General features: G+C 43.1%; 1 protein-coding gene and 1 non-coding gene across 2 annotated transcripts in view; both read right to left on the bottom strand.

Moving 5' to 3' along the window:
* The window catches only part of PKHD1 (PKHD1 ciliary IPT domain containing fibrocystin/polyductin), a 365,190-nt gene that overhangs the window by 294,753 nt on the left and 44,384 nt on the right, over positions 1–26,053 (bottom strand). Inside the window, exons 28-34 of the mRNA XM_072944834.1 lie at positions 25,489–25,624; positions 20,634–20,829; positions 19,859–19,926; positions 16,645–18,249; positions 14,680–14,823; positions 9,057–9,276; positions 1,613–1,763 (exon numbers count right to left, since the gene is read on the bottom strand). Of these exons, the coding sequence (XP_072800935.1) occupies positions 1,613–1,763; positions 9,057–9,276; positions 14,680–14,823; positions 16,645–18,249; positions 19,859–19,926; positions 20,634–20,829; positions 25,489–25,624 (2,520 nt within the window). The remainder of the gene's footprint in view (positions 1–1,612; positions 1,764–9,056; positions 9,277–14,679; positions 14,824–16,644; positions 18,250–19,858; positions 19,927–20,633; positions 20,830–25,488; positions 25,625–26,053) is intronic.
* LOC116284766 (small nucleolar RNA SNORA18) lies at positions 3,395–3,525 on the bottom strand. Its single transcript, XR_004194430.2, has one exon. It is a non-coding gene; the product is annotated as a small nucleolar RNA SNORA18 (small nucleolar RNA).

The raw sequence follows: 26,053 nt of genomic DNA, 5'->3' as shown, positions 1-26,053 counted from the left end.
CAGTGTTCGAAACGTTTACACTTTCTGCAATGGAAGACATAAGCGTTTATCTGTCTCTTATATGACACGGCATCACCAAACCCATCACACACAACCAAACACACATTCATACTCACACTAATACAGTATCTAAAGTCCGTAGGTTGAAAACAGCTACTTTGTCTTGTTTATAATATTACTCATTGCCTACATTATGAAGACAGCATAAATGCCACGCGCACTAGCCTCGTAATATTCAATTATCTTATCCTTTCTTGAGCAACTGAAAGATTGCTGTGTCCCACGCCTCTCCTTCCAGAACTCAACACTGATTCAGCAGTCCTGCCGACTACAGCAAACCTCTGAGACATCACTGCCTGCCAGCCTCTGAGAAGGGGCACAGGCGTGAAGAGGAGGCTGCGATTAGGGGACCGCAGAGCTGGAGAAGAAGAATTGAAGCCGATGATTCATTAAAAGGAAGAGGTGTATGGGGCGGCGGAGGGTGGAGGGGTGGGCACCATGGAGGAAGAAGCAAGCGACAGCCTGCACAACCCCGGGAAGGTTCGGGAAAGGAACGTGAGAAGCCTGGGAGATGACAGGATGGACAGGGAGAGCCCGAGGGGTGGGAAGGGGAACAGGAGATAGTTTAGAGAGGCCAGAAAAATCAACGTTACTTGTAACTGTGTGCATTTTCAGCACTAGACCGGAAGTTGTAGAAACACGTGCCTTGGGAACCCAGGAAGCAGAGTTTGGGGCTGAGAAGCGGCACTCGCGTCCGGGTTGGGAAACCGGGTGGGACTTCGCAGGCGCTCAGTAAACGTTTGTTCCAATCAAAGAGACAAAAGAGGAAGATGTGAGGGTCCCGCTCATGAGGGGAAAGACACCTAAGGGAGTAGGTGCTCAGTAAATACGTTTTATCTGTGTGCTGAGAAGCCTGGAGAGTTGCCAAAGGTTTTCTGACGTAAATCCAAAGAGCCCTTCGCCTCCAATTTCAATTCTTGAAAATTGCCTGGGAGGCTGTGGCATCTCTCCCTGGGAACTTTCAAGAATACATTTTTAGAAGAGCCACTTGGAGGGGTACTGACATGATTTAAAACAGATGGATGAGGTGAGGAGGTGGGACCGGATGACCCCGCAGAACTTTCCCTCTTCGGTCCTAATTTCCACGTCATCCCCTCAGAAGCAGACGTTCCCACCCGGCTCTACACGGCACAGAGGTGAACGGCACGGGCCAGCAGATACGGCCATCCACCCACTGAGGACGGCTGAGTGGCTGGGAAACCTCCCAGAAGGGCCTGGCTGAATCATAGGCCATTCATTTCATGGAGAAATAAACCACAGAGAACGTCTTTCAAACATGCACACAGAAAGCAGGACAAAATGTCGAGATTATCTGCTCAGAATTGGCTTTAAAAGAGGCCAGGCAGCACTCATTTATTTTCAAGAAAATATATGATTAACCATAGTTAACTATGAATTCAGATGCTGTGCATTAGATCAGCTCCTCAAAGTTTGAGAGCATTTAATATTATATATCGCTGCCATTTGGGCTAAATTGTTTTTTTAATGTACACAATATTACAAATTTAATTTGAGCTGTTTGAATCAGTCTGTAAAAAAGATTTGATTATACCTGAGTGTTCTGGCCCCGGCTTTTCCGTATCTCAGTAATCTTGGCGGTAATTGGCTGATTACACGTCTCACACTCCATCTTTGCCTCAGTTTCCATGGTAATGGTACAGGAGCTATTATAGATGAGAACTTCATCTCTTTCCACTTTAGGGCTGAAACGAGAGGGGAGGTTAAATGGGGTGTCATCAATCTTAATGAAATGCAATTATTTTTACTCTTATTAATCATTGCAAGCCATTAGCTTGTGGCAACTACAGGCCACCATTTGTCAAATTTTGCAAATTTCTGTAATTTTGTTTCCATTCTTTTATTGTTTATTTGTTTTCCCTTTATCTGCACACCCTGCCATGAAAATGCACAGGGTAAATATCTTTCACTGAGGCCTTTCTCTTTTTCCAAATCTATCAGGAACATTAGCAAAGGCTTCTCCAAGCTCAACCAAACAAGCAACACACAGATGATACCTCCAGTTCCAAAAATGGAAGCATTTGTTGGGGGGAAAAAATTTTTTTTTCTTTTCCCTCTTTCTGTTCTTACACTTTGTGTTGGGGGAGTGAATTGCCTGAATCCCACCCCACCCCCAGGGCAGATGGAGAAATTGGAAAAAGCCATACAACTGGCTAACTGGTCCCTAATTCCAACTGTGAAAAAATGAGCTCATTTAGGCTCGCAGTTCCCTCTCCCCAGCTGATGGCAGTGAGACTCTGGTGCTGGCAGTGGAACATTAACTTAGTAAATTAATTAAACTTACTTAACAGCCCAGACTAAGGAGATTCGATATATGTGCCAGTTACACTACCAGCCCCCCACTTTAAAAGTCTTCTTGCTTTAAGGAGAGAAGCCAGACTGGATTTAAAATGAAAAACAGCAGTGTAGCATTATAGAAAGCCTGCAAATGTTGGTCCGGAGGAGATGAGAGCTGGACTTGGCAGGGTAGAGCCCCCCAACAGGTGTGATACTTATGCAAGAATAATCCTGGCTTTAGGCACTGTTGCCACTACCTCAAAGATTCTTCGTAATAATAATGCAGGATGTCTTATACTTTTTTTTTAACAGTTTCATATGTATGATTTCATTTCAGTCGGGAAAGTAAGTAGAAGCTAAAAAAGTGTAACCAAGAGAGATCAGGGGATCTGCATAAAGCCAAACCCCAAAGTACAGGCAGCTCTGGGGTGAGAATCCAGGAGTCCAGACTCCCAGAGTGTGGAGATGCTGAACAAACGTCACCACAAAGATGGCAGATCCCGTGGGAGGACCAGGAAGGGTGGGGGAAAGGGCAAAAGGTCACCACTGGAGAAACTATAAATCATGTCGAAACACAGCATCTTTTTTCAAATCAGTGACAAAATGGTTTCTCCCACATTGGCTAGAAATAATGAGCAGGGTTATAAATAAAGCTGCTGTTAAAAAAAAAGAAAAAGAAAAAAAGAAATAATGAGCAGAGTAACTACCACATCTACTTTGCCTTCTTGTCCTCATGCTAAAATATTCCCAGCTCCATGCCCACCCAAGACACGACTTCCACACCCATTGTCTGAAGATTGCCAGTATTTTAACATTGCACAGTTCAGAGTTAAGCACACATAGCTGGTTGGCCACTGGGGCCATGATCGCCCTTTATCTGAGCCCTCCACTCCATGGCACTTCATATGTGTTCATTTTGCAGCCCCAAGCTTAAATTAAGACAACAATGAAAAAGTCTCGGAGCCTTAGTTACCTGAGGGTTTCACCATGCTGTATTTTTTTTTTTTGACTGTTAGGTTTTTCATAGTTTATTTAGCAGCTCTGTCTTGTAGTTCTTTCCCACAGATCTAACATGCAGTTCTGTGAGTAAAGGAAACCACACAGTTATTCTCTGAGGCATTTCCAACAATGTAGACCCACAGAAAAAGCCGTGTTGGGATAGGCCTCGACACCACGCTGTATTTGTTCAGCCCGTTTTCTGAGAAGCGTTAGCAAGCCGAGGTGAGGCTCAGACGCCGACCAGCTGGATGTCAGTCCCAAACAGACATTTACCGTCTCTCTGACCCTGTAAAGACGTGACTCTCTTGAGCTTTGGTTTCCACATTTATAAAATGAACTCACTACCTGTTTTAAAGAGGTGTTGGGGAGATGGAGCAAAACGAAGCCCTCCAAAAGGATCTGTGCAGAATCCGGCACACAGAGTGTCCGATGAAGCCAGCTCCCATCACAGTTTTGGGTGGTAGTGATGTTGCCTGGTATTATTGTTGAAATGTCAATGCGGGAATTTACATTCATGGTTGTTACAGGTCATCTCACTGATGTGGACCCATTGCTCAAACACATTTTTGAATCGGAGACTGTGAATGCATCTACAAATCCATTTAGCTGAGCCGTCTTCCAGCGGGTAGACAAAGCCACGGGATAAATGCAGCATTTGCTCCTGGAGTGTCAGATTCGAAAAGGAAAAGTGAAGTAACTGAACTTCAAAATTACAATGTAATGTTATACTTAGATAAATACAGAAATAACGGTGGACTCGAAAGCAAAACTCACATGGACTTTCCGAATAAAACACCTGACTTCCAACTTGATGCTGTATCAGGGCACTTCGGACTTTGCAGCTTTTGCTCCTGGGGGTGGGGGTGAGGGGTGGGGGACTTGCTGGAATAGTCTAAGAGGTGCTGCCTCTACTTTTCCATCGTAAATCTCTAAAAAAGCCATCAGAAAGGAGATGAAGTTGGTCTCCCACCATCTTGTTCCGTGCAAATCGTTTTCCGGGTGGCTACTTCCATATCTGAAGGCTCGCGGAACATCTGATTAATCATTCCTTGTAGAACTTTGTCAGGGATAACACACAGTTGTATGCATTTCCAGGATTCCCCTTTTTGGCTTTGTAGGCAAGCGAAAGAATATTTGCAATTTGCCAGTCTCCTCTCTCTGTTGCCTGTTCCCCTTCAGGTTCATGGCCAGCAGTGGACCTTCACTAGTAGAAGCATTTTTTTTTTGTATTCCATATACAAACAGTCTGAGTTAATGGACTTGAACTCAAGGGAAGGAGTCACCAACTTCCTTTACAGCCTTTCTTGGTCTTGCGCTTCCACGTACTAAGGAGCCTTCTTCTGCCCTTGCTAGGCTCTTCGTCAGCAAAGGTTGGAGAAAAGGGGGCTAAGTCACCGTACCCTCCTTTCCCCTGCCCACAGCAATGCCCTCCAGTTTGGAGTGGATTGTCCCATTTCACTCATGACTCCAGAGACTCCACATATACCACCTGCCGTCTGAGGGTCGCTCCAGCTGACCGAGTACCACACCAACTAAATAAACCCTGTTCCTTCAGCAAGTCCTCCGATAGCTGGTCCCCCAGTAGAAGGCTCTGCTGATACCTGTCAGTGCTCGGCATTCCAGGCCATTCCAGGAGGCCATCCCACCTGGAGAGACGGTCTGTCCCCCACAGTTGCAGGGACACGACAGAAGCAGCAAATGTCGCAGTGGGGCCCCCGATCTTCCTGGGAAATACCAGTGACCGAGGCGTGGAAGGGTCGACCTTCTCTCCCACCTCTGTGAAGCTGAGCTGAGGCCTGGCCACCATGGCATCCCTGACTCTGCCTCCCAGTGTCCTGGCTCTCGCCAGCAGGCGTCTGCTTCCCAAAAAAAGAAGAAAGTGAAAAAAAAAATATCATGTTCTTCTTGCTCTGAAAAAGCTAAAACCTCTTTCTGCCAGCTTAGACTTTATTTTTTACAAACTTCAGCTCATATTTCTTTTTAGTTTGGTCCCTGATTATCTCACTAGAAATTTTTTTCATTAAAAAGCCATCACCCAGATTAGCAGAGACCCCAGGATATCAAAGACTAGAGCAGCAGTCACAAAATGTCAAGGTTTCCTAATAATTACTGTACATGTTTCCGTCCACAGTCATCCTACGCATTAAAGAGTGCAGCTGACCAGACTTAACTATAAACATGTGCACAAAGAGAGACACACAGATACAGATGATACAGATGTGCACGCACACATGTGTGTATGCAACTATTTATTTGAATGGAGGGAATACGGTAAAAATATTTGGTTCAAATGGTGGCAGAGAGAGTTCTAGAGCTATGTTTCTGGAGTCCCAATCCATTGTTCCTGCAGTTGGTCTGATCAGATCCAAAAGTAAGCACTATATAAAAAAAATAGATTAAAAATACAAATGTCCCCCGTATAGCACAGGGAACTATATTCAATATCTTGTAATAACCTTTAATGAAAAAGCATATGAAAATGAATATATGTGTGCCTATGCATGACTGGCCATTATGTCATACACCAGAAATTGACACATTGTAACTGACTATACCTCAATTAAAAATAAAAATAAACAAAAGTAAACAAATGATCTTGTATGCGCCTTCTAGGACGGTCAATAAAAATTCATGCATGCTGTCTCCCTCACTCAGCCAGAGATTGCTTCCTGTGTCTCTGAAATCTCCGTGGACCCACACAGCCCAGCCCAAGCTCCTGTTGCTAATGCTGATGGTACAGCTTTGTGCTGAGTACATGGTGAGTCAAAGCCTTGGGTTCCAGTGCTGTCACTGCCAAGGCTTTACGAAAGTATTTAATCCCAGTGGGAAGGGATAAATTGGGAGTTCAAGATTTGCAGATACTAACCACTATATATAAAATAGATAAACAACAATATCCTTCTGTATAGCACATGCAATTATACTCAATATCTTATAGTAACCTATGATGAAAAAGAATATGAAAAGTAATATATGTATGTATATGTATGACTAAAACATGATGGTGTACATCAGAAATTGACACAACATTGTAAACTGACTATATTTCAATTAAAACAAAAAGGAAGACATTTAATCTGTTCTTAGAATAGAATCTAAACTCCTTGCTAAGGACCTCAAGGCCTTAATACCTCCCCATGCTCATTGAGAGCCACTTTCCTTCCTTCTTTCTCTGCTCCTGCCCTTCTTGCCTCAGACAATTCATTCAACTTGATGGATGGATGGTGGATGGATGGATGGATGGATGGATGAGTGGATAGATGGATGGATGGGTGCATTGATGGGTAGATGGTAGGATGGATGGATGGTGGATGGATGGATGGTGGATGGGTGGATGGATGGATGGATGGATGGTGGATGGATGGATGGATGGATGGGTGGATTGATGGGTGGATGGTAGGATGAATGGATGGTGGATGGATGGTGGATGAATGGATGGTGGATGGATGGTGGATGGATGGATGGTGGGTGGATGGATGGATGGTGGATGGATGGATGGATGGTAGATGGATGGATGGATGGATGGTAGATGGATGGATGGATGGGTGGATTGATGGGTGGATGGATGGATGGATGGTGGATGGATGGATGGTAGATGGATGGATGGATGGATGGTAGATGGATGGATGGATGGGTGGATTGATGGGTGGATGGATGGATGGGTGGATTGATGGGTAGATGGTAGGATGGATGGACAGATGGACAAAGTGGGCATATTTTTACCACAGATATAAATATCCACTTTTGTCAAATGACATCAAGTCCATAGTGGTGGTGGCTGGCAGGGGGTCAGAGCATTTAATGGAAATGGGTCCCTTGCAAAGATCCTGGAAAGTAGTTCTCTGGGTTCACAAGTATAATCTTAAGAGGAACCAAGTAAGCCATTCAGCACATGATTTTCCTAATGCCCCCTGTATAATTTATAATGTGTTTTCTGGTTATTAAATTAGTATATGTTCACTGAAAAAATTACATACAAACTCAATAATGAAAACAAATATGATCAGTGCTTCAGCCCCTCCACCAGGAACAGGGACTATCAGAGTTTTAAAAATCATCCAGCCTTTTTCCCAACCACCTGTTACAGGTGTGTCCAAACGTGTGTTATCAACACCATTAGGATCACATTAATGCATGACTTCATGACCTGCACCTTTTACTCCTCAATGTATTGTAAATATCTCCCTCTTTGGTTAAAGACTCCACATCATGAATTTTTAAAGTTCTTCCATCTACTGTCACTTGGATGCATTTCTATTACTAAATGTTTGTTTCTTTTCAACATTTTCTGTTATTATACCCAAAACTTCAAAGACTACAGTTTTTCATAAATATCACGTATTTCTAAGTGCTTTCTTAAAATCCTGGAAGTGAAATTGCTGGATCACAGAGTAGGGAGAATTGTAAGGTTACTGGTGTATATTGCCGATTAAGATCCATACATAAAGGGCATAACTTTTTTTTAATGGCGACACTATCAGTTACAATGTGTTAATTTCTGGTGTACAGCACAGTGCCCCAGTCGTGCCTATACATACATATAAAGGGCGTAACTTTTAATGGGACCTGAGCTCAGTTGCCCTCAGCCACCCCCTGGAGTGAAGGGCACAGAACTCCAAAGGATAGTTTGGGGGCAGAGATAAAGTAGTTCAGTTCCGGGGAGCCACGAATGGCTAACATGTCCTTGGTCCCCAGCAATCGTGAGCTCTGAGATCTGGTCTTCCAGGAGCACAGCCTCCAGTCCCCCACGTCCTCTGAGACCCAAGCAGGGTTCTCCACACTTTCCCAGCAAACAGTCACCAAGGAGGTCCCCTTTTTCTCTGACTGAACATAATGTAACATTTGCTCAGGTGGCAAACTCACAGGAAACCCAGGCTGTCTCAGGACATCACAAAGTAGGACTGCCGTGAGAAGGGCTGGTTCTCACTGTCACTCTGGGGAGTTGGTCTGGTTCTGTTTTATTTCTTAATGGGAAAAATAGGCCTTCATTGAACAATCAGACGTAAGCACTCTATCTAGATAAGAAATGAAGCAGGACGCAGGGCGATGTTCGGCACTAAAATAACACACTTCATAGAAAAGAAACTAACTGCCTGTGGAAACACAGTCCATCCAGAGTGACCGACACGGTCACACTTTTTTAAATATATGTTTCAAAAAGGGGGTTTTACCTGGAAAGTCGCGGTATTTATTTGTTTGTTTTTTTAAGTTCAAAAAAACCCTTATAAGCTTATGGCTTCTAAATCCTTGATCTGCATTAATTCCGCCTGTGTATCCCCCCCGCTTCTTTTGAATAAACATTATACAATCTGCTAGATTTCTCTGTGACTTTTTTTCATACTTGTGAATCTGTTTGGAAAGAAAAGAAAAAGGAAAGGGGAAAAGAGCCTTCTGTTTTTCATAATGTCTAATCTTTTTCCCCATTGGCATTCACCAGATGTTGCTTTGGATCGGAAGATAAATATTAAAATCTAAGCAAGAACAAAGCGGGCTGTTTACTGGGCAGATTTTTCAGATGTTCCCTTGAACACTTGAAAAGGCAGGAGACGCTTTGATATGCAGGCTGGCTGGGCTCCCCAGTGGAACAGTCCTCAGTCCTCCAACCAGAGTGTCGGCCCCAGGGCCGGGTCCGAGGGCTCCATCAGTCCGCTGGCCATGCATTCGTTCATGGGGAAGTTCAGGGAGGGAGGGGACAGGGTTACCTGATCAAGAGGCCTGAGAACAACGGAAAGGCTGACTCTGTCCAAGGATCTTGTGCAAAGAAGCATCGGGCACTCTCTTCACAAACGTAGAAGTAAGGCCAGGACCCAGGCAGCCTCTCTGTTCCCACAGCGACGGTCAAATCACACTGCACGTAGCTGGAGCTGGAGGCCTCGCAGGTCTCCTCCTCATGCCTCAGGCCACACAGGAAAGCCAAGGACACTGCAGGAAATGGTCACCGTTGGGTTAGGTAACAACCACAGAAAGAACCGAAGGCCTGACATTACATAAACAAAGTCCATGTGTTGTCCCTTGAACAACAGGAAAATAAAGTTATCATCTACTCTTCTTAAAAATGTATTATGATAAACAACAAGGTCCTACTGTACAGCACAGGGAACTATATTCAATACATTGTAATGGCCTATAATGAAAAAGAATTTGAAAAGGAATATATATGTGTGTGTAGGTGAATCACTGTGCTGGGCACCAGAAATTACCACAACACTGTAAATCGACTAGACTTCAATCTTTAAAAATTTAAACATTTTTAAAATGTATTATGTATCCATAATACATACAAAAGAATATGTCATTTTTTATAAAATATGAACTATTAGACTAAGAAAAACTCATGGGAGCATATCAGCCAACATAAGGCCTAACACGGCCGTGACGCTCTCACGCCTGTGTGCTCCTTGCCAGGTCCACCCCCTTCCTCATTCTCAGAAGCAACCACTTGCCTTCTTTAAATAGTCTTCTCACGTGAGTCTGCATCCTAACTAGGAGGTTGCTGGGCTTTACTTCTTTTTGAACTTTATGAAAGAGAAGACATGACATCATATTCTTAGAACTTTTTTTTTTTTTTTGGTCAATATGATGTTCCCTAGATTTGCTCATGTTACCACACGCACCCATTGTTTCAACACTGTCACCGCATTCACCACCACATTCTGGGAAGGCGCTATGAGATGTACCTGTCCTCGTACCAATGGACTGCCGGGCACCTCCCAGGTTTTGCTACTACAAACATGTACAGAATTTTCTCCAGGAAAACCGTTCATGGGACAGGTACAAATTCAACTGTACAAGACAGTACCACACTGTCTGCAAGGGGGTTGTGTCATTTTACTTTCCTACCAGCTGCATTGATGAGTTCCCAGGACACGACATAGTTGCCAGCATTTGGGGTAATCAGACTCCGAATTTTGGCCAGTCCGATAAGTATACAGTGGCATCTCTTGTGGCCTTAATTTGCATTCTCATCATAACTTCTTAAGCTGAACAGTTTCTGATATGTTTCATCATAACCCATGTTTTCTCCTCTATGAAATTCCCATTTCTGCCATCTCCCCTTTTTTCTATTGGAAAGTTTGTCTTTTTCTTATTGAATTGTGCTCTTTCTATATAATGGGTACTAATACCACAGAGGTTATATGCTTAACTATCCCTTCTCTAGGTTTGTGGCCAGACTGTTCATTCTCTTCATGGGATCTCTTGAGTAACAGAAGTTCTGGATTCTCACATAGTTATGACTATTCACTTTTCATAAAGAAGAAAAGCAGTGTTGGGAAGCCCTCCAACCCTGAGGCCCTTTCCTTCCGGGTCACGAGAACACAACGTAAAAAGCACCAACAAGGCAGGCTGGCAATAACCTCTAATGGTTATTAGACTTGTGTAAACAAGCCTCTTCGTGTGATGGTTTTGGAGCAGCTCTGCCTGCAAACTTTAATGAAAGAGAAAAGAAAAACTTTCTCTAGCCTTCCACCTCTGCAGCTAGCCTGTCCACGCAGGTACGCAACACGTGTTATCAAGGACCATGGACCTGAACCTGAGATGCCTGCCTGTATCACAGGGCTGCGTGCGGCAAGGGGTGAGGGAGCCGAGCCCATGGGGGATGGTTTACCGTTGTCCCATCACCACAAATGGTATGACTGTTGCTGTTCCAGTCCAGAGCACCGATGCATCGCAGGCTCTCTGTGACTGCGTTCTTAATGAATGACAGCAATTAAAATGGCTGGCAGACCCTCATATGAGTGGAGGAAACAGGAGAACTTTCCAGTTAGTAAGCCCTAGGGCAAATAAAAACAGGCTTAACATCTATAAAATAATGAACTCATTATGGATGACTAGGTGGATGCAAATTGACAAGGTGCATTATGAAATGTACCCAGGGCTGGGGATCCGAATCCACGGATTTTACTCGAGGTTCTGCCATTAAATAGCTATGTGACCTTAATCACTTTAGCTTTTCACGCCTCGTGGAAAAGTTAAAGTTTCCATGAAGAAGTTCTGTGGTAAAATTCAAGATAAAAATGCAAGCAGCCAACAGATCAAAGATCTCGCTGATGTTAAACAAATACAGAGTATTCATTTCACAGACAAGATACATTCACAACCCATCACATGAGAAAGTAAAATTCTTCTTTTGTTAGAAGTACCATCGGGGGGGGGGGAGGGATAAAAATAAATGAGACCAAAAGCAGCAAAAGGACTTTATTAGTGCTCCACCTTTTTCAATTTTCTGGAAGTGGCATTGATTTACCATATTATGTCAGTTTCAGGTGCACAGCAAAGTGATTCCGTGTTTTTGCAGATGATACTCTAGAAGCTCAGAAGATAAATTCCAAAATGTTTACTTGGTGGAAAATTTCTGATTCAGTAGGTCCCAAGAATTTGCATTTCTACCAAACTCCCAGGTGCTGGCTGCTGTTGCGGCTCCAGTAATAATAATAATAATAATTTTTTTCAATAAATCTCAATAACAATTCTCAACAATAATATCGTTGAGAATCACTGTGTTAGAAGGACTGAAATTACTTGGTTTTCCCGAGGGCTGTCACCTGATTAAGGCTGAAAAGAGTAGAGCAGGGAGCATGAGCTAGGTAAAAGGATGGGTTTCTCTGAGAAGGGCAACTGGGAAATACTCGTAGGAGCTGCTGCTGTGAAAGTTTCCGCTGAAAAACCTGTTTAAAATATAACAGATTCTTAACTAAATCGGTTATATGCAATCCTATCTGAAAGGAGGGGAATTGTTAGTAGCTCTTAATAATTCCTGAGACACACTCCTTTGACCACTTGATGTCCACTACCTCGCTCCTAGAAAAAAAAAAATGCAATCATATACTCAAAGTATTTTACCCAACTTGAGGAGATGATAGAATTCCCAAACCCATCCTAGGTCTTAAGTAAGAAACCAGTGGAGTTGGGTTTCACTGATTCTTCCCTATCTTTAGACACTGCATTTAAAAGTCTTTTTAAAGACATTTTTTTGAATAAAAGAGGAGAACAAGTCAAATTATCCATTTCCCGAGAGTCAATGGGCAGCCCTTGCACATTCAATGAGTGTTTGCTGACACCTAGTGGCAATCCTAAGAGTTACAGCTTCCCACTCAAGTTTCCCTCTATTAAAAATCAAGAAATTTTGAGGGGTCTTTTTCTAAATTCAATCAAATCTCTTAAAACATGATAATATATTTGATTCCTCTCCTATGAATTATAAAACTTCCAGTAACACAATCTGCCTGACCCTGAAACTTCACTGATTTTTATTTTATACTTCTGGTTGAAACTAGATGTCTTGAAATGATACCAAGGGGTTTTAAAAAGTTGATTCATTTAAACAGTGTATATGTGAAAGCCTGAAAAAAAATATAGCAGTATTTGTTAAATATTAGGATCTAGAAATGTGGAGTCTTGGTTTTACACTTCCACTATGTTCCAATTCCCTCCCTTATTCTTTTATCAGACATCAATTTTGCACGTACCCTAAGCCAGGACTGTTCCATGCACAGGAGGCAGAACAGAGAATGAAATGGACATCTTAAACTTACATTTTCTACCATATCCTAAGTTTCCTATTGTTGAATTGTAAGTAGAATAGATCTCTCTTCTATAATGTTCTGCTTATATACATGATGATAATAGGAAACTCCAGTATTTTAAACAAGAATTGTTTCTCCTCCCCTCTCCTCTTCCTCCTCCTCCTCCTCCTCCCCCTCCACTACCACCTTCTCCTGGCCTTAAGACAACCCAATGTAAGCTGTCATCACAATAGTATTATCCATCGTGGAATTTTGTCCAAGCTCAGATGAAGTGGTACTTTTATCACTGTGAATCATTCACCCACATTCAAGTTGCAGATGCATAAATTAGGAATATAATTTTAAGCATTACACAGAAAACATGTGTGCAAGTGGGTTTTGAAGTGCACAGGACAAGATCTGTGATTATGCAAACAAGATAATCACCTAGCTTAGCCGATCCTGCAGTGATAATGGCAATTTCATCCCTGAGACTTTTTTTCCTAAAGCTCAGTGGGTAATTATCATGTGTTGTCAGCCCCAAATCAAAATCAAATATCAAAGCTTTGCGCCTTCCATTCTAAACCCTCCACCCCACAAAGGCATGGTTTCCCCTGCCACAATTCACATGATGGCTACAAAGCTTAAAGCAAGGAGAGATGGTGGCGTTTTACTGAGTAAGGGTTCAGGTATCACCTGGACATTACAGAATAAGAGGATTATGTTAATGACAGCCCTTTTCCCTATAATAAGATTCAAGACCCACACACACTAAGTCAATGTACAAGAGATCCCCAGCTTGATGATCCAATCCCTTCACTAGAACCTCCAGTAGGCAGATGTTTTCAGCAGCCCCGCCTCAGAAGACCAAGAGATTGTTTTCTCCATGACGACAGCCTCGGCTGTCACTGAAACTAGTATTCACAACTCAGAACTGCCTTCTCCATCATCACATGACCGCAGTCAACAACACAGGTGACATGAACCAGTCTTTCAGATTCCACATAGAGATGATATCATATACTTGTCTTTCTCTGTCTGACTTACTTCACTTAGTATGATCATCTCTGTGTCCATCCATGTTGCTGCAAATGGCATTATTTCATCCTTTTTATGGCTGAGTAGTATTCCAGAGTGTGTGTGTGTGTGTGTGTGTGTGTGTACACCACATCTTCTGTATCCAATACTAACAACTATATATAAAATATATAAAGAACAAAGTCCTACTGTTTAGAATAGGGAACTACATTCAATATCTTGTAATAACTCATAATAATATAGAATATGAAAAAGAATATATATAACTGAATCACTTTGTTCTACACCAGAAAGTAACACAACATCGCAAATCAACTGTATTTCAATTTTTTAAAAAAAAGAACATAGGTGATAAATTTTTTTGTTGTCATTAATAGGACAAAACCTATTATGAACCATTTTAATAGGTGGTCCCCCATTCTAACTACCATTTTAGATGGAGAATAGAGAATATTTTTCCCCCGGAAACACACAGAAAAATTATGGGTCAATATAGCACTAATTACAAAAAAATGGAGTTAACCAAAGAATATCATTTTCGTATACACTCTAAAAAGACCAAATATGATAAAATAGATAAATAACAATGTCCTACTGCACAGCACAGGGAACTATATTCAATACCTTGTAATAACCTATAATGAAAAAGAATAGGAAAAGGAATATGTATGTATGTCTGTAACTGAATGACTATGCTGTGCAACAGAAATTAACACAACATTGTAAATCAACTCTACTTCAATTCTTTTTTTAAAAAAAAAGTGAATACGGCATTTCTACTGACCATTCAGAGGCGGAACCAAGCAGCTGAAGGCAGACACGGTCGCGTTAGCCAAGACTTGGCAGGCAGCGCCACACACGGCAGCTGAGATGTTCCCGGGAGAAAATCCTGCTCCGAACACATGCACGAGCCTTCCACCCAGGCAGCCTTTAAAGACAAAGTTACGAGTTCACGATCCTAGAGGCAAATCTTGCTTTCTCTACTCAAAATCCAAGCCCCTGCTCTCCTGCCACCCACCGCTCTTTCTACACTCTCCACAGAGTCTGCACAGCTGGCTTTAGAGCCCTGCTTTCCTCAATTTCTTCTCCCTAAGCTCAGGTCTCCAAAGCCTAGAGCCCTGGTTCTGTCAAACCTCAGTCACCTTCAACAACCTATAAAAAAAAAGCAATAATGTTTATGTAGAAAAGTAGTGCTTATTTATAGCTCTTAAACTCTTTATACAGAGGAGTATAAAATGAAAGGAAAACTTCCCTAACGATCTATTTCACTCCCCAGAAGTAGCCACGTGTCGAGTTCCTTGTGAATCCCTCCAAAATTTTCTAAGCATACAGATTTTTTGAAATCATTCTCTATAGATTATTCTACAATTTGGTATTTTTAATTAGAAGCATAGCATAAACATTTTTCCAGGTCTGTATCTCGAGATCTAGCTTGTCATTTTAATAGCTACTGAGGATTCCATTCTATGATTATGCCATAATTTATTTAGCAATTTTCCTGTTGACTGAGATTTCCAGAATTTCAATAGTTAATGATGCTGCAATGAACTATACACTTGTGTAACCATTGCAAATTCTCAGTAGTGGAATTGCTAGGTCAAAGGAAAATTAAATTTTTAGTTTTGATAGATATCGCCAAATCTCTCTCCAAAATAATGTTGCAACAGTTTACGCTCCCACCTGCAGGGCAGGAAGTGTATCTGTCTGATGGGTAAGATCATGCCAATTCTTAACAGACATGTTTTGCTTCAGTCTGAGAACCAGCAAAGGAAAACATCAGCTGGACTCTCAGACGTGTGGAAACCTCTAGTCCACACTGAGACAGGGCCCCAGCTTCCACCGCCTTCATGGCAACTCTGGGTGGTACGTACCCAGCCACCAGACAAACCGTCTGCTCTCTCATCATAAAAATCATGGATTCTTAGAGAGTAGAAAGGGGAGCCAGGGGCCATCCAGCCCAAAATGCTTTATCCAATAACAAAGCTGAGGGTTAAAAAAGTTACCCAGCAAGGACAGTGACAGACTCAGGACCAAACCCCGATCCCCAGAGCATCCCACCCACTGAAGCTGGACACATTTGTCCAAGAAAAGGCTTCATTCATACATCATCAATCTCAGACCCTGTTCCCATAATTTTCTCTAAATCTTCTGCAGCACAATCACATGGGAGCTATCTCAAGTGCAGTAAGACATGAAGGGAACGAAACCCAAACCATCCTTGGAAGAAAAGGCAAGGCAAATTTCCACATATCCAAAAGGAGAAAAAGTTCAACCAATGCCGTTGTACTACGCAATTGGCCTATTACTGGTGCAATATGAATTCATCTGTGAAACAGTACAAAATGATAACAATTAATCATATTTAATAAGTCGGAAGTACTTCACATTGGCATACAGGCCTGAAAATAGATGAAGGCATTTCTGTTCCACTTAAATGATCAAATTATGAGCTCCTACAAACGGTATTATTTAATTTAAAACACAAATTAAAGCGGGTTAATGCATCAAATTAAAATACAATCAAACACTTAGGGAACAGGCACCATCTCCTTGATAAAAAGCAAGGCCTCACCCATGGAACAGAACAGCAAAGACAAGTTTAGGAGGAAACTGGGACCGAAGAGGCCAACCGGCTTCTCTCTCCTTCTGTCTTTCAGGCTGATGTCAATTTCCTACCTCATAGAGTAGTGACAGCAGCTATTAATCCGCTTACTCCAAGAAAGCTCTCTGCCCTATCTGCTTGACTTACCGAAGTTCTCAGTCACTGCTGTCACGGTAACTCTGGATGTGAACATCAGGTCAGATGAGGCCCACCCTCTCGTACGGTCATAACCCCGGACTTGGTACCTCCCGGCAGGAAGGGACGGGACCACACACTGGAGAACAGTCTGGTTGCCAGAGACACCCACGCAGGGTGACATCCCGATAAAAATGTCAACGTTCGCAGCTTCTGAGATCCGGGCCACCGAAAAGGTTAAGATGTCATCAGTCTGAGAAACAGAGAGCAATTCAGGGGTGAAGGCATCGCTGTAACCAATGATGCCCATCTGGTATGAAAGTCCGTCCACCTCTATGTCCAGGGCCACAGATCCATTCCCTGCAGGGACCATGCACCGGAAGACCTCAGAGCCAAGGTTCACCATCAGGCAGGCCTGCCGGCCGACATAGACCAACGTGGTGTTCCGTCCCTTCAGGGCTGAGCCCTCCATGGTCAAGAGGCTTCCACCATGGATGCTGAAATTCTTGGGGAAATAGTGAAACACTTGAGGTAAAACATGGAAGTCTCTGGAAACGTTACCAAAACAAGCATAACCGTATCTTGCATGAAAAACTGATAGGTAGTGAGGTCCTGGAGCCAAGTCCTTTATCCAGCATGTCACGTGGCTCATATTAAAGAAAGTTACAAAGCAAGGGAGGCGATCAGCTACCAGCACCACTGGGGCATCAGCCGCAGTGCTTAACCGCCGGCCCCTAATCAGCACCATGGTCAGAGACCCACTGCTGTTGATGGTCAAGGCGTCCACGACAGGAGTCATCTCTTCTCTCAAGAAAAGGGTGCAGTTCCCCTGACACTCGCTGGGTAGCCCATTAACCAGCACGGTGACATTCAGGGTGACATTCAGGTTGAAGGAAGCCCCAGGCAAGGAGTCACCCACCAGGGCAACCTGGCAGATGACCGCCTGGTCCCCCAGACTCAACATCGCACAAATGAAAGGTCCTGAAAGGTCAACCTGAACTGACCTCCTGCTGGAGTTGAGAACCAAGCCCCTCACCGTGACCACTGTCCCTCCACAAGCAGACCCACGCGTGGGGAAGACGGCCGTGATCCGAGGTGTCACCACAAATTGCTGGGGCACCGCAGACATGTTAGCAAACCCCATGTGCTTCTGACGGACTCGGAGAGGATAGATGCCCGCCTCCAAACTGGGAAGCGGAAAGTCGCACCCAGACAGGATCATGTGGGTCCCGGAAGACTGGGTCTCAAGATCACAGCTCAAGCCCCCCAGGAGGACTACCGAATTGGAGAGATTACGTCCCACCACAGAGAGCCTCAGGCCATGGTTCGTGATTTCTCCTCGCATGGCAGTGACCACTGGTGTTGCTGCCGCTTCGTACATGAAGGTGAAGCCCTCCCCCACCAGGCTTGGCGGAGGTCCGCTGGGGGAGGGCCGCCTGCCAGCCCAGACCTCCACAGGCGCTGGGGCACCAGGCAGCAGCGGGGCTGGCGGGGTCTCACACCAGATGTTCGTCTCTGTGGAGTTCACAATGTCACAGGACCGATTGCCCACAAGCACCCAAACCAGAGCTGGGTCCCGGCTGAACCCTACTCCTGAGAGGCTGAGGATGGTTCCACCTAAAGCAGGAATATTGAAAACAAAACTTAAAAGCCGATGTTGCAGACCTAGAAGTCACAGCCCTTATGTAAGCCCCCACATATAAGTGAACGGTGGGGTGTGAGTGGAATTGTCTCACCTCACCCCACCAATGTTAAGTTTGTGATCGTTCTGACACGAGTCAGATAGGCTGAAAGCCACATGGCAGTAAAATAATATAAATTGTTATATAAGAGAGTGTTTATAATATTTAAGACAAAATTTTCATGTATATTTACAGACCCCAGTAGCCACCACTTCTAATTTCTGCGGGCCCCTAATCAGCACCATGGTCAGAGACCCACCGGCGTTAATCGTCAAGGAGTCCATGACAGGAGTTGTCTCTTCTCTCAAGAAAAGGGTGCAGTTCCCCTGACACTCGCTGGGTATCAAAAATCAAATTTCTCGAAGTGTCCTCACCATCTGCTGTATTATCTTGCATCTTAGTCTATGTCATTCTCCATGTTATTACGTAGAAAGAGAACATGTATGTTTCATATATACATATATAGACAGTTTATACATGAATGAAAAATCATTCTTTAGTCTTCTTGTCATGCTGTATTATCTACCATATAATTCCATATTATTCTGTAAGTTATTATGTAGAATATATACATATTGGTCTATATATATTCAACTTACACACTGGAAAAGTCAACTGTGTTGACGCTTTCTACTTCTCTTCCACATTATTCTGTATAATACTGCGGTATTCTGTGTATTATGGAGACATGTGTGTGTATGACAAATCAAGAGCCAATGAAACACTGAGACACACTTGCGATTTTGCCACTATATTCATAGAAGACGCTCCCTTTCCAGCTGAGGAACAATCAAATCCCATCTTCAGGACAGGGACTGGAGCAACGAACCCCTCGTCATGGCCAAATCTGTGGTCTAGGCAAGTGCCTTTAAAAAGGACTGTACTGTGCTCAAAGGGGACAGCGTGCTAGCTCACACATGATCACAATGACTACCACAGGCAAATATACAGCTTTTCTGTTTTTTTTTTCTGAAAATGAAGAGTTTTCTAGATGCCTCTGTTTGTCTTGTCCTGACACCTCCCACGTTGGCATTTGTGTGTCTGACTATGTCTGGTCTTCCATCCGCATCCCTGGAGAAAGTGAAGGCGGCAGAGTACCCTTCCTCTCCCTGCACACACTATGTCTAAAAGCCTAAGGCAGGGAGGTCCTCCCTTGTTTTCTGCTGTTTTTTTTTTTAATTGCAGTAAAGTTGACTTACAACATTGTGTTAGTTTCAGGGGTACAGCAAGGTGATTTGATTATAGGCACTCAAGATGTGCCACTTTTTAGATGTTTCAGCCTCCTTCCATTAGGATAAAAAAAAAGAAACCAGGTACATCTCCTTCCCATAAAAAGTCTTAAATTTCCTGAACTTACTGGCCCAAGGAATCCTGAGTTTTCACATTCTACAAAGTACACCACTCAGTTCCCAGGGCCGGGGAAAGTGCCTCTCCCTGCGACCCTGTCTCTGGTCTCACCAGCCAATTAATCCAGGAGCAAACTCTGAATAATTAGGGAGTAGATTTGCTGGATAAATGATTCTAGTCACATCAGAGCCACTCACCCAGCAGGGACCCACAGCAAGGCTGGATGCTGAAGACTTCTGTGAGGTACTGGATGTGAAGATCAACCCTACAGAAAATGGGGAAATTGTCATGGAACAGCTGAGAGTTAGAAAAAGAGGAAAGAGGGCACAAGACAGCAGGGATGTCTGTGTTGGGATGAGATGAAGAGAGAAAGGGGGTGTGATGGAGAGCACATGTGAAGGGCACTGCCCACCAGAGAAGAGGGGAAACCATGGAGAACGGAGGCTGTGGGACATGTTCCTGGGACAATATCACAGGTGGTGTCAGTCTTACAGAGTTCAGCTACTTCCCAGAAGGAAGAGAGGGAGCTCCCAGAGAAATACAGGGCAGAGAGACTTCAGGGCAAAGAGGATTGAGCATGACTTGTGCAGTGATTGAAGCCATTCATTCAAAGCTCAAGACACAACATTATTAAAGGTCTTATTTAAATCACAGACTCTTATTAAGCCCAGACTCTTCCTCCTCGCAGATGGGTGCCCACCCCAGCCCACCCTAACCAAGAGACATAACATCATAGTTTCAGAAAGGTCTCCTTTCCCTGACTGGTAAGCCAAAAACTTCGCCTGGACTGGTTGAGAGTGAACTGTCCTCTAGGATCTTAAGATTTGTTCAAATTTTAGGATTCTCATGTATTTCTCCTTTAAAGTCAGAAGAAGAAGGAAAAAGTAAGGTCCTAACTCAAAACTAGAGTTCCTCAACTCAATCACTGAGCTGTCAAACAGACCTAAAATTAATGGTAAGGGTCCACCTCACCCTGGTGCGCGAATGTGGACCCCACTGATGGAGACTGAGACTCTGTGGAGCCCGGCGGGCAGCGGGGGAAGCACCACCTCCAGGCCTTGGGCCGTCTGCTCTCGAACCGGAGTCCTGGTATCCCCGATGTGGACTTCTGCATCCAAATCCGTGTGGTTCGCGGGAAGCATCATTCCAATGGAAAGGGTCTCACCTCCTGTGTTGAAAAAATCCATTAGCCTCTGTGCTGTGGATTTGTGGCCTCAACCACTTATTCAAGTCTAAGACTATCTTTCAGGATTAAACGTGGCATCAGCCCTGTGCATGATACTCTAATTAAGAATTTTAATTCCAACCTAATTTTTTTTCAGGAAACATAACAACTCTGAATGGAGCTACAGCCTATAACCTCAAGGGCACAGGAAGCAGAACTGTAAGGAGGGTTGTGCTCAAGGGGCACTAACTTATCTCCACATAAAAGCAAATCAAGTTTGCAGGGCTGATGTCAGTCTTCATAACCAGCCAACGGCCCCTATGTCTTCTGTTTTCAGCCTCCACTTTTCTGAAGATAAATGTCTAAAGGTCTGCTTCCATGTCCATCAACAGATGACTGGATAAAGAAGCTGTGGTATATCTATACAGTGGAATACTACTCAGCCACAAAAAAGAACAAAATAATGCCATTTGCAACAACATGGATGGACCCAGAGATCGTCATACTAAGTGAAGTAAGCCAGAAAGAGAAAGAAAAATACTATATGATATCACTTATATGTGGAATATAAAATAAAAAGCACAAACAAACTTATTTACAAAACAGAAACAGACTCACAGACATAGAAAACAAACTTATGTTTACCGGGGGGGAAGGAGGTGAGAAGGGATAAATTGGGAGGTCGGGATTTGCAGATACAAACTACTATATTTAAAATAGGCAAACAATAAGAGCCAACTATATAGCACTGGGAACTATATTCAGTATCTTATAATAACCTATAATGAAAAAGAATATGAAAAGGAATATATAAATGTGTAACTGAATCACTGTGCTGTACACCAGAAATTAACACAACACTGTAAATCAAGTCTACTTCAATAATAAATAAATAAGTTAAATGTCACAGCAGAAAGGGAGAAACAAGTCCAAAGCTCTGTCCTCAGAATGCACTGAGCCCCAAAGCAAGGCTGGACGTGGACAGAGAAGCTCAGTTCACAGAGCCCTGTCATACGTGTTATCCCATTTGACCCTCACACTATCCTGATAGCACATACAGGGCATTTAGCAGGACTGGCATTTTGCTTTTGAGGAAACTAAGGTTCAGTAGCCAAGACTCCAGAGATAACTCATGGTAACGTGAAGGCCTGAGCCCAGTCTTACAACTCGGTGCCTTTAGCAACTCTACTAAAATGCCATGTATATTATGGACACTTAAACTCAATTCATTTACCTTAAATATTTATTGAGTATCAAGACAAAGATGGCACAAGGGGCACAAGATAAGTTAGACACACATCCTGCCCTCAGAGAGATCTCAAAGGTAGTAGAATACGTGCCCCAAAGCCCCAGTACAAGACGAACCAGAAAGAGGTGGGAATTAAGCAGTGGGGTTGTTCAAATCAGAGCCACCTTCTGCATATCAAAATAGCCCTATGAGCTAGTTGCTGCTTGAAATTCAATTTTAAAGATCAATCCCAAAAGGAAATAAAAGAGATAGGGGATTTATAATTTGACTCTAAAAAACTTCACAGTTGTACTAAAGCCTTGCTTTTTGTAGCACTTTCTCATTTAATCACCCAGTGGCTTGGAGAGGAGGAAAGGGAACTGGGTAACTTTCTGGAAGACCAGATACATGTGGATACAGGTACGGATTCTATGGGAAGAGACCAAGTTGTTGGTGGTTCTGTGGTTGAAGAGGAAGAAAGCCAGTCCCAATCCTGGGGAGTCTGTGCTCAATTCAATGGACAGTGGAGACCTCCAAAGGTTCCCAAGCAACAAAAGGATATGACTGAAGCTCTTCCTCCAATCTGTACAATCGACTGGAGAGAGAGGAGAGAGGGAATCCAGTCCGCAGACAACCTGAGTCCTAATGAGAGCCAGAAATCAAATCTGCCACAGCAGGAGTGGTAATAAATATACTTGCTGTCCTGGGTCTCAAGACGCCCACAGAGATGCAGCTTGGGCCAAAGCATCTCCAAAGCTCTCTCAGCCACAAATGTTTGAGAACTAGGACCAAGCTGGCATCTCCAGGATGACACAAGCCAATTAGAGGAGGAGGAGAAAGAGGTTGCTTGAAAAAGAAAACTTGAAGAGGGATTCTGGCACGTTAGGAGGACTGTGAAGCTACATTCAATCCCTTGCTCTGCTGTTTAACCACCGGTGTGACTTTGGGCAACTCATCCTGGGCTCTCAAAGCCTTGGATTTTTCATCAGTAAGGTGTTAAGTAGCAATACCCGCTCCATGGGGTTTGTGGTAGGGATTAAGTTAGATGTCCTAGGACAGCCTCGCGGGTAGTACAGCGCTCAAAAGGCCTCAGTTAGCTTCATTTTCTTCCTTGTTCCACAGCCTCCTTACTCCTTGTCTTCCCAGCCTCACTTCTACTGTGAAGTCTGAAATCTCACTGTTGTGCATCGGGAGGTTTCAGGGTTGACCAAGGAAAATACGTGACCACAAGGTGGCAGCAGCACAGAATGAGCTGTGCATGGTGGTGCTTCGACAGGCTCCATAGAGCGGGGAATCTCCCGGCAGGAGACCTTCCAGAGACTACAATAGGAGACCACAACCCAGAAGAGGAAGGCAAAGGAGCTCTTGGGGGAGAGGAAGATCAGAGAGGGAGGTTATAGGTTCCTCCCATAGGTGTCACTCAGCAGCCCAGTGGGTAGTTTCTGGGTGGGGGAGCTCTGTAGCACAGCAGTGGCTTTGCGAGTCCTTTATGGACCCCAGGTCAGTCTTATCTATGGCTAGATGTTAAATGTAGTTTCGCAGGGTGTGTAAGGCAGACAGGTTCTAAAAGGTTAAAAAATCTGCTTATATGGGAAACAATTGAGTATGTAAGAATTTGAATTTGGCATGGGCAGACTTTCAAGCTCATGAACCCCATCGTGCTGCTAAAAAGGAAACAACATACAGGCAATATCCAGAGGCCATCTTCGGCCCATTCGTACAACATTCAGTGTCTGCCAGAATGATGGCGCTGACTTCAGCAAAGCATTTATTGCATGCTTCCTCCATGGTAGTTCCTGGGCTTGGTACTCTTCCCTACTTCATCTCCAGTTTTCCCAATAACCTTGAAAGAATTATTCCCGCCTAATAATTAGAGAAACTAAAGATAAAGGAAGTTAAGTATCTTGTCCAAGGAGTGGTTGAGTTGGGATTCATTCAGATCCAGCGCTGATGACAAGAACCATACTAATTATGGTCCTTTCCATCAGATTCTTCTACCTCTTTCCCCTGCCCCTCCTCCCCTTCCTTTGAGTTCATCTTGGCTTTACTGTCATCACCAACATCATCATTTTCTGAATAGAGATATGTAACCCTCCAACTTTCAGAAGAGCTTTTCACAACAGGGTATCTACTCATTGTGGATTTTATAACATGTTCTTTATTCTGCCTGTAGAAAGATCTCAATGCAAGTGTAAATTCTGCAAATAATGCGCCGTGTTGTGTATATCAATAACATGTGCTCCTCGGGCTCTTGGTCAATTGTCAAGCTAATCCTAGATGCCTCTGAGGCACTGATGCAATGTATTTATTCTTTTCATTATAGGTGGGAAATTTTATTAAAAGCCAAAATCACTGAAATCTGAATAGAACACGGCGTTCCCTCCTCCCTTTCCTACTTCGTTGGGAAGAATCTATACCACTAAGGAATTTTATACATCTTGGTCGCCTCAGGCAGCAAATTCTTCTTCTGTACTATCTGAGCTGAACAATATTGAGAGGCTGAAGGACACCTCCCTTTATTTATGCACTCCTGAGCAAAGGGAAATGAAAATAGTGCCGAAAACACTGAGCCCAGTCTTCTTCTTTGGGAACTGTAATGGTCTTGCAGTAATAAACCCTTAGACATGATTGCCATCAACTCTGTCATCTGGCATCCGATTAACCAGAATGGAGTGCTACCTGCTACTTTTCCAAATCGATGTGGTATGACATGATAATAAATTGTCACAATTCCATCCTATTGCATCAGCTGAATCATCAAAGCAAGATTAAATCGTGTCATATAGTTGGATGCTAAAGAATTCACCATATATATATATATATATATATATATATATATATATATATTCTCAAGGAACAGGAATTCTTAGTTAATCAGAACATCCTATTCTCCAATCATATCAAATAACTGCTACAAAAGGACCTGCTGGCCAAATCCTACTTCACAATAAACTCTAAGTGGCTAAGCATTTGGAATCTGCAGCTCGACTGCTTGAGTTCAAATCCCTGCTCAGTAACTTACTGCAGGTAACATCTTAGACAAGCTACTTGCTCTCTGTTCCTTAGTTTCCTAATCTGTAAACTGAGACTAATAATTCTATAAATTGAGGACAAGGATTAATGTCTATTATATGTCTGGGCTGTTATTATTGTCACATAGTAAGTACACAATAAATATTTACTGCATGGTTCCCTTTGAATTCCCATGTCATTTTCATGATGGAAATGGTCCCAGTCTTTCAGAGAGAAAAATAGGTATAAGGAGATTTATTCAATGAAGGCTAAGATGAGGAAATCAGTATCCAGGTTTTCAGAAAAATAACTTCCATCCAAAATATAACACTGTCTTTGGTAAAATTAAGAGGCCAGTGTTTGCCCTTTTTATAGCATCAATGGTCTGAAATGAAAAGGTCCTGCAGCACCATGTATTTTACCTGCTACGTTGCTTCTGTTCCTGCTGAGAGACGTGATTACTGGATTTAAAGAGGAGACGTATATAAATGCCGTGGGAAGAACCACAGAGTGGTCCCCTCTGATCACAGTCACATTCACAATAGGTCCATCCTTCCCCTGAAAAATTAATTTTTAAAATCACAGCCCTGTAAGTAAGGCTTACTTGAGCAAAGTCCATACAGAATCAGTTTAAAAGGTTAATTTCAAGAAAACTGTTTTTAAAAAATATATTTGCTAGTTTCAAGTCTTTCTCTCCCCTTCTCTCTCCCACTCTCTCTCACAAAGACACACATACATACACCGAGTGACAAGTGCTTAGACTAGGCAAGTGTAGCATCCAACAGGTTAAAGAGTAAATAAGAATGATTTGCAATTAACACACCAATTGGTTCTGTAAAAAAAAACAAACGGCAATTTGAAATAAACATCTATATCTAGCTAAACTATCCATCAAGGGTGAGAATACTTTCAGACATTTAAGTGTTCAGAAAACCTTCCTCCCACATTTTCTTTCTTGGGATATTTCTTAAGGCTGTGATCTCATGA

The sequence above is a fragment of the Vicugna pacos genome, chromosome 20 (genome assembly GCF_048564905.1).
Source record: "Vicugna pacos chromosome 20, VicPac4, whole genome shotgun sequence".
Taxonomy (NCBI): domain Eukaryota; kingdom Metazoa; phylum Chordata; class Mammalia; order Artiodactyla; family Camelidae; genus Vicugna; species Vicugna pacos.
Note: the sequence above shows the minus strand (reverse complement) of the source record. Positions and strands in the feature narration are given on the sequence as shown.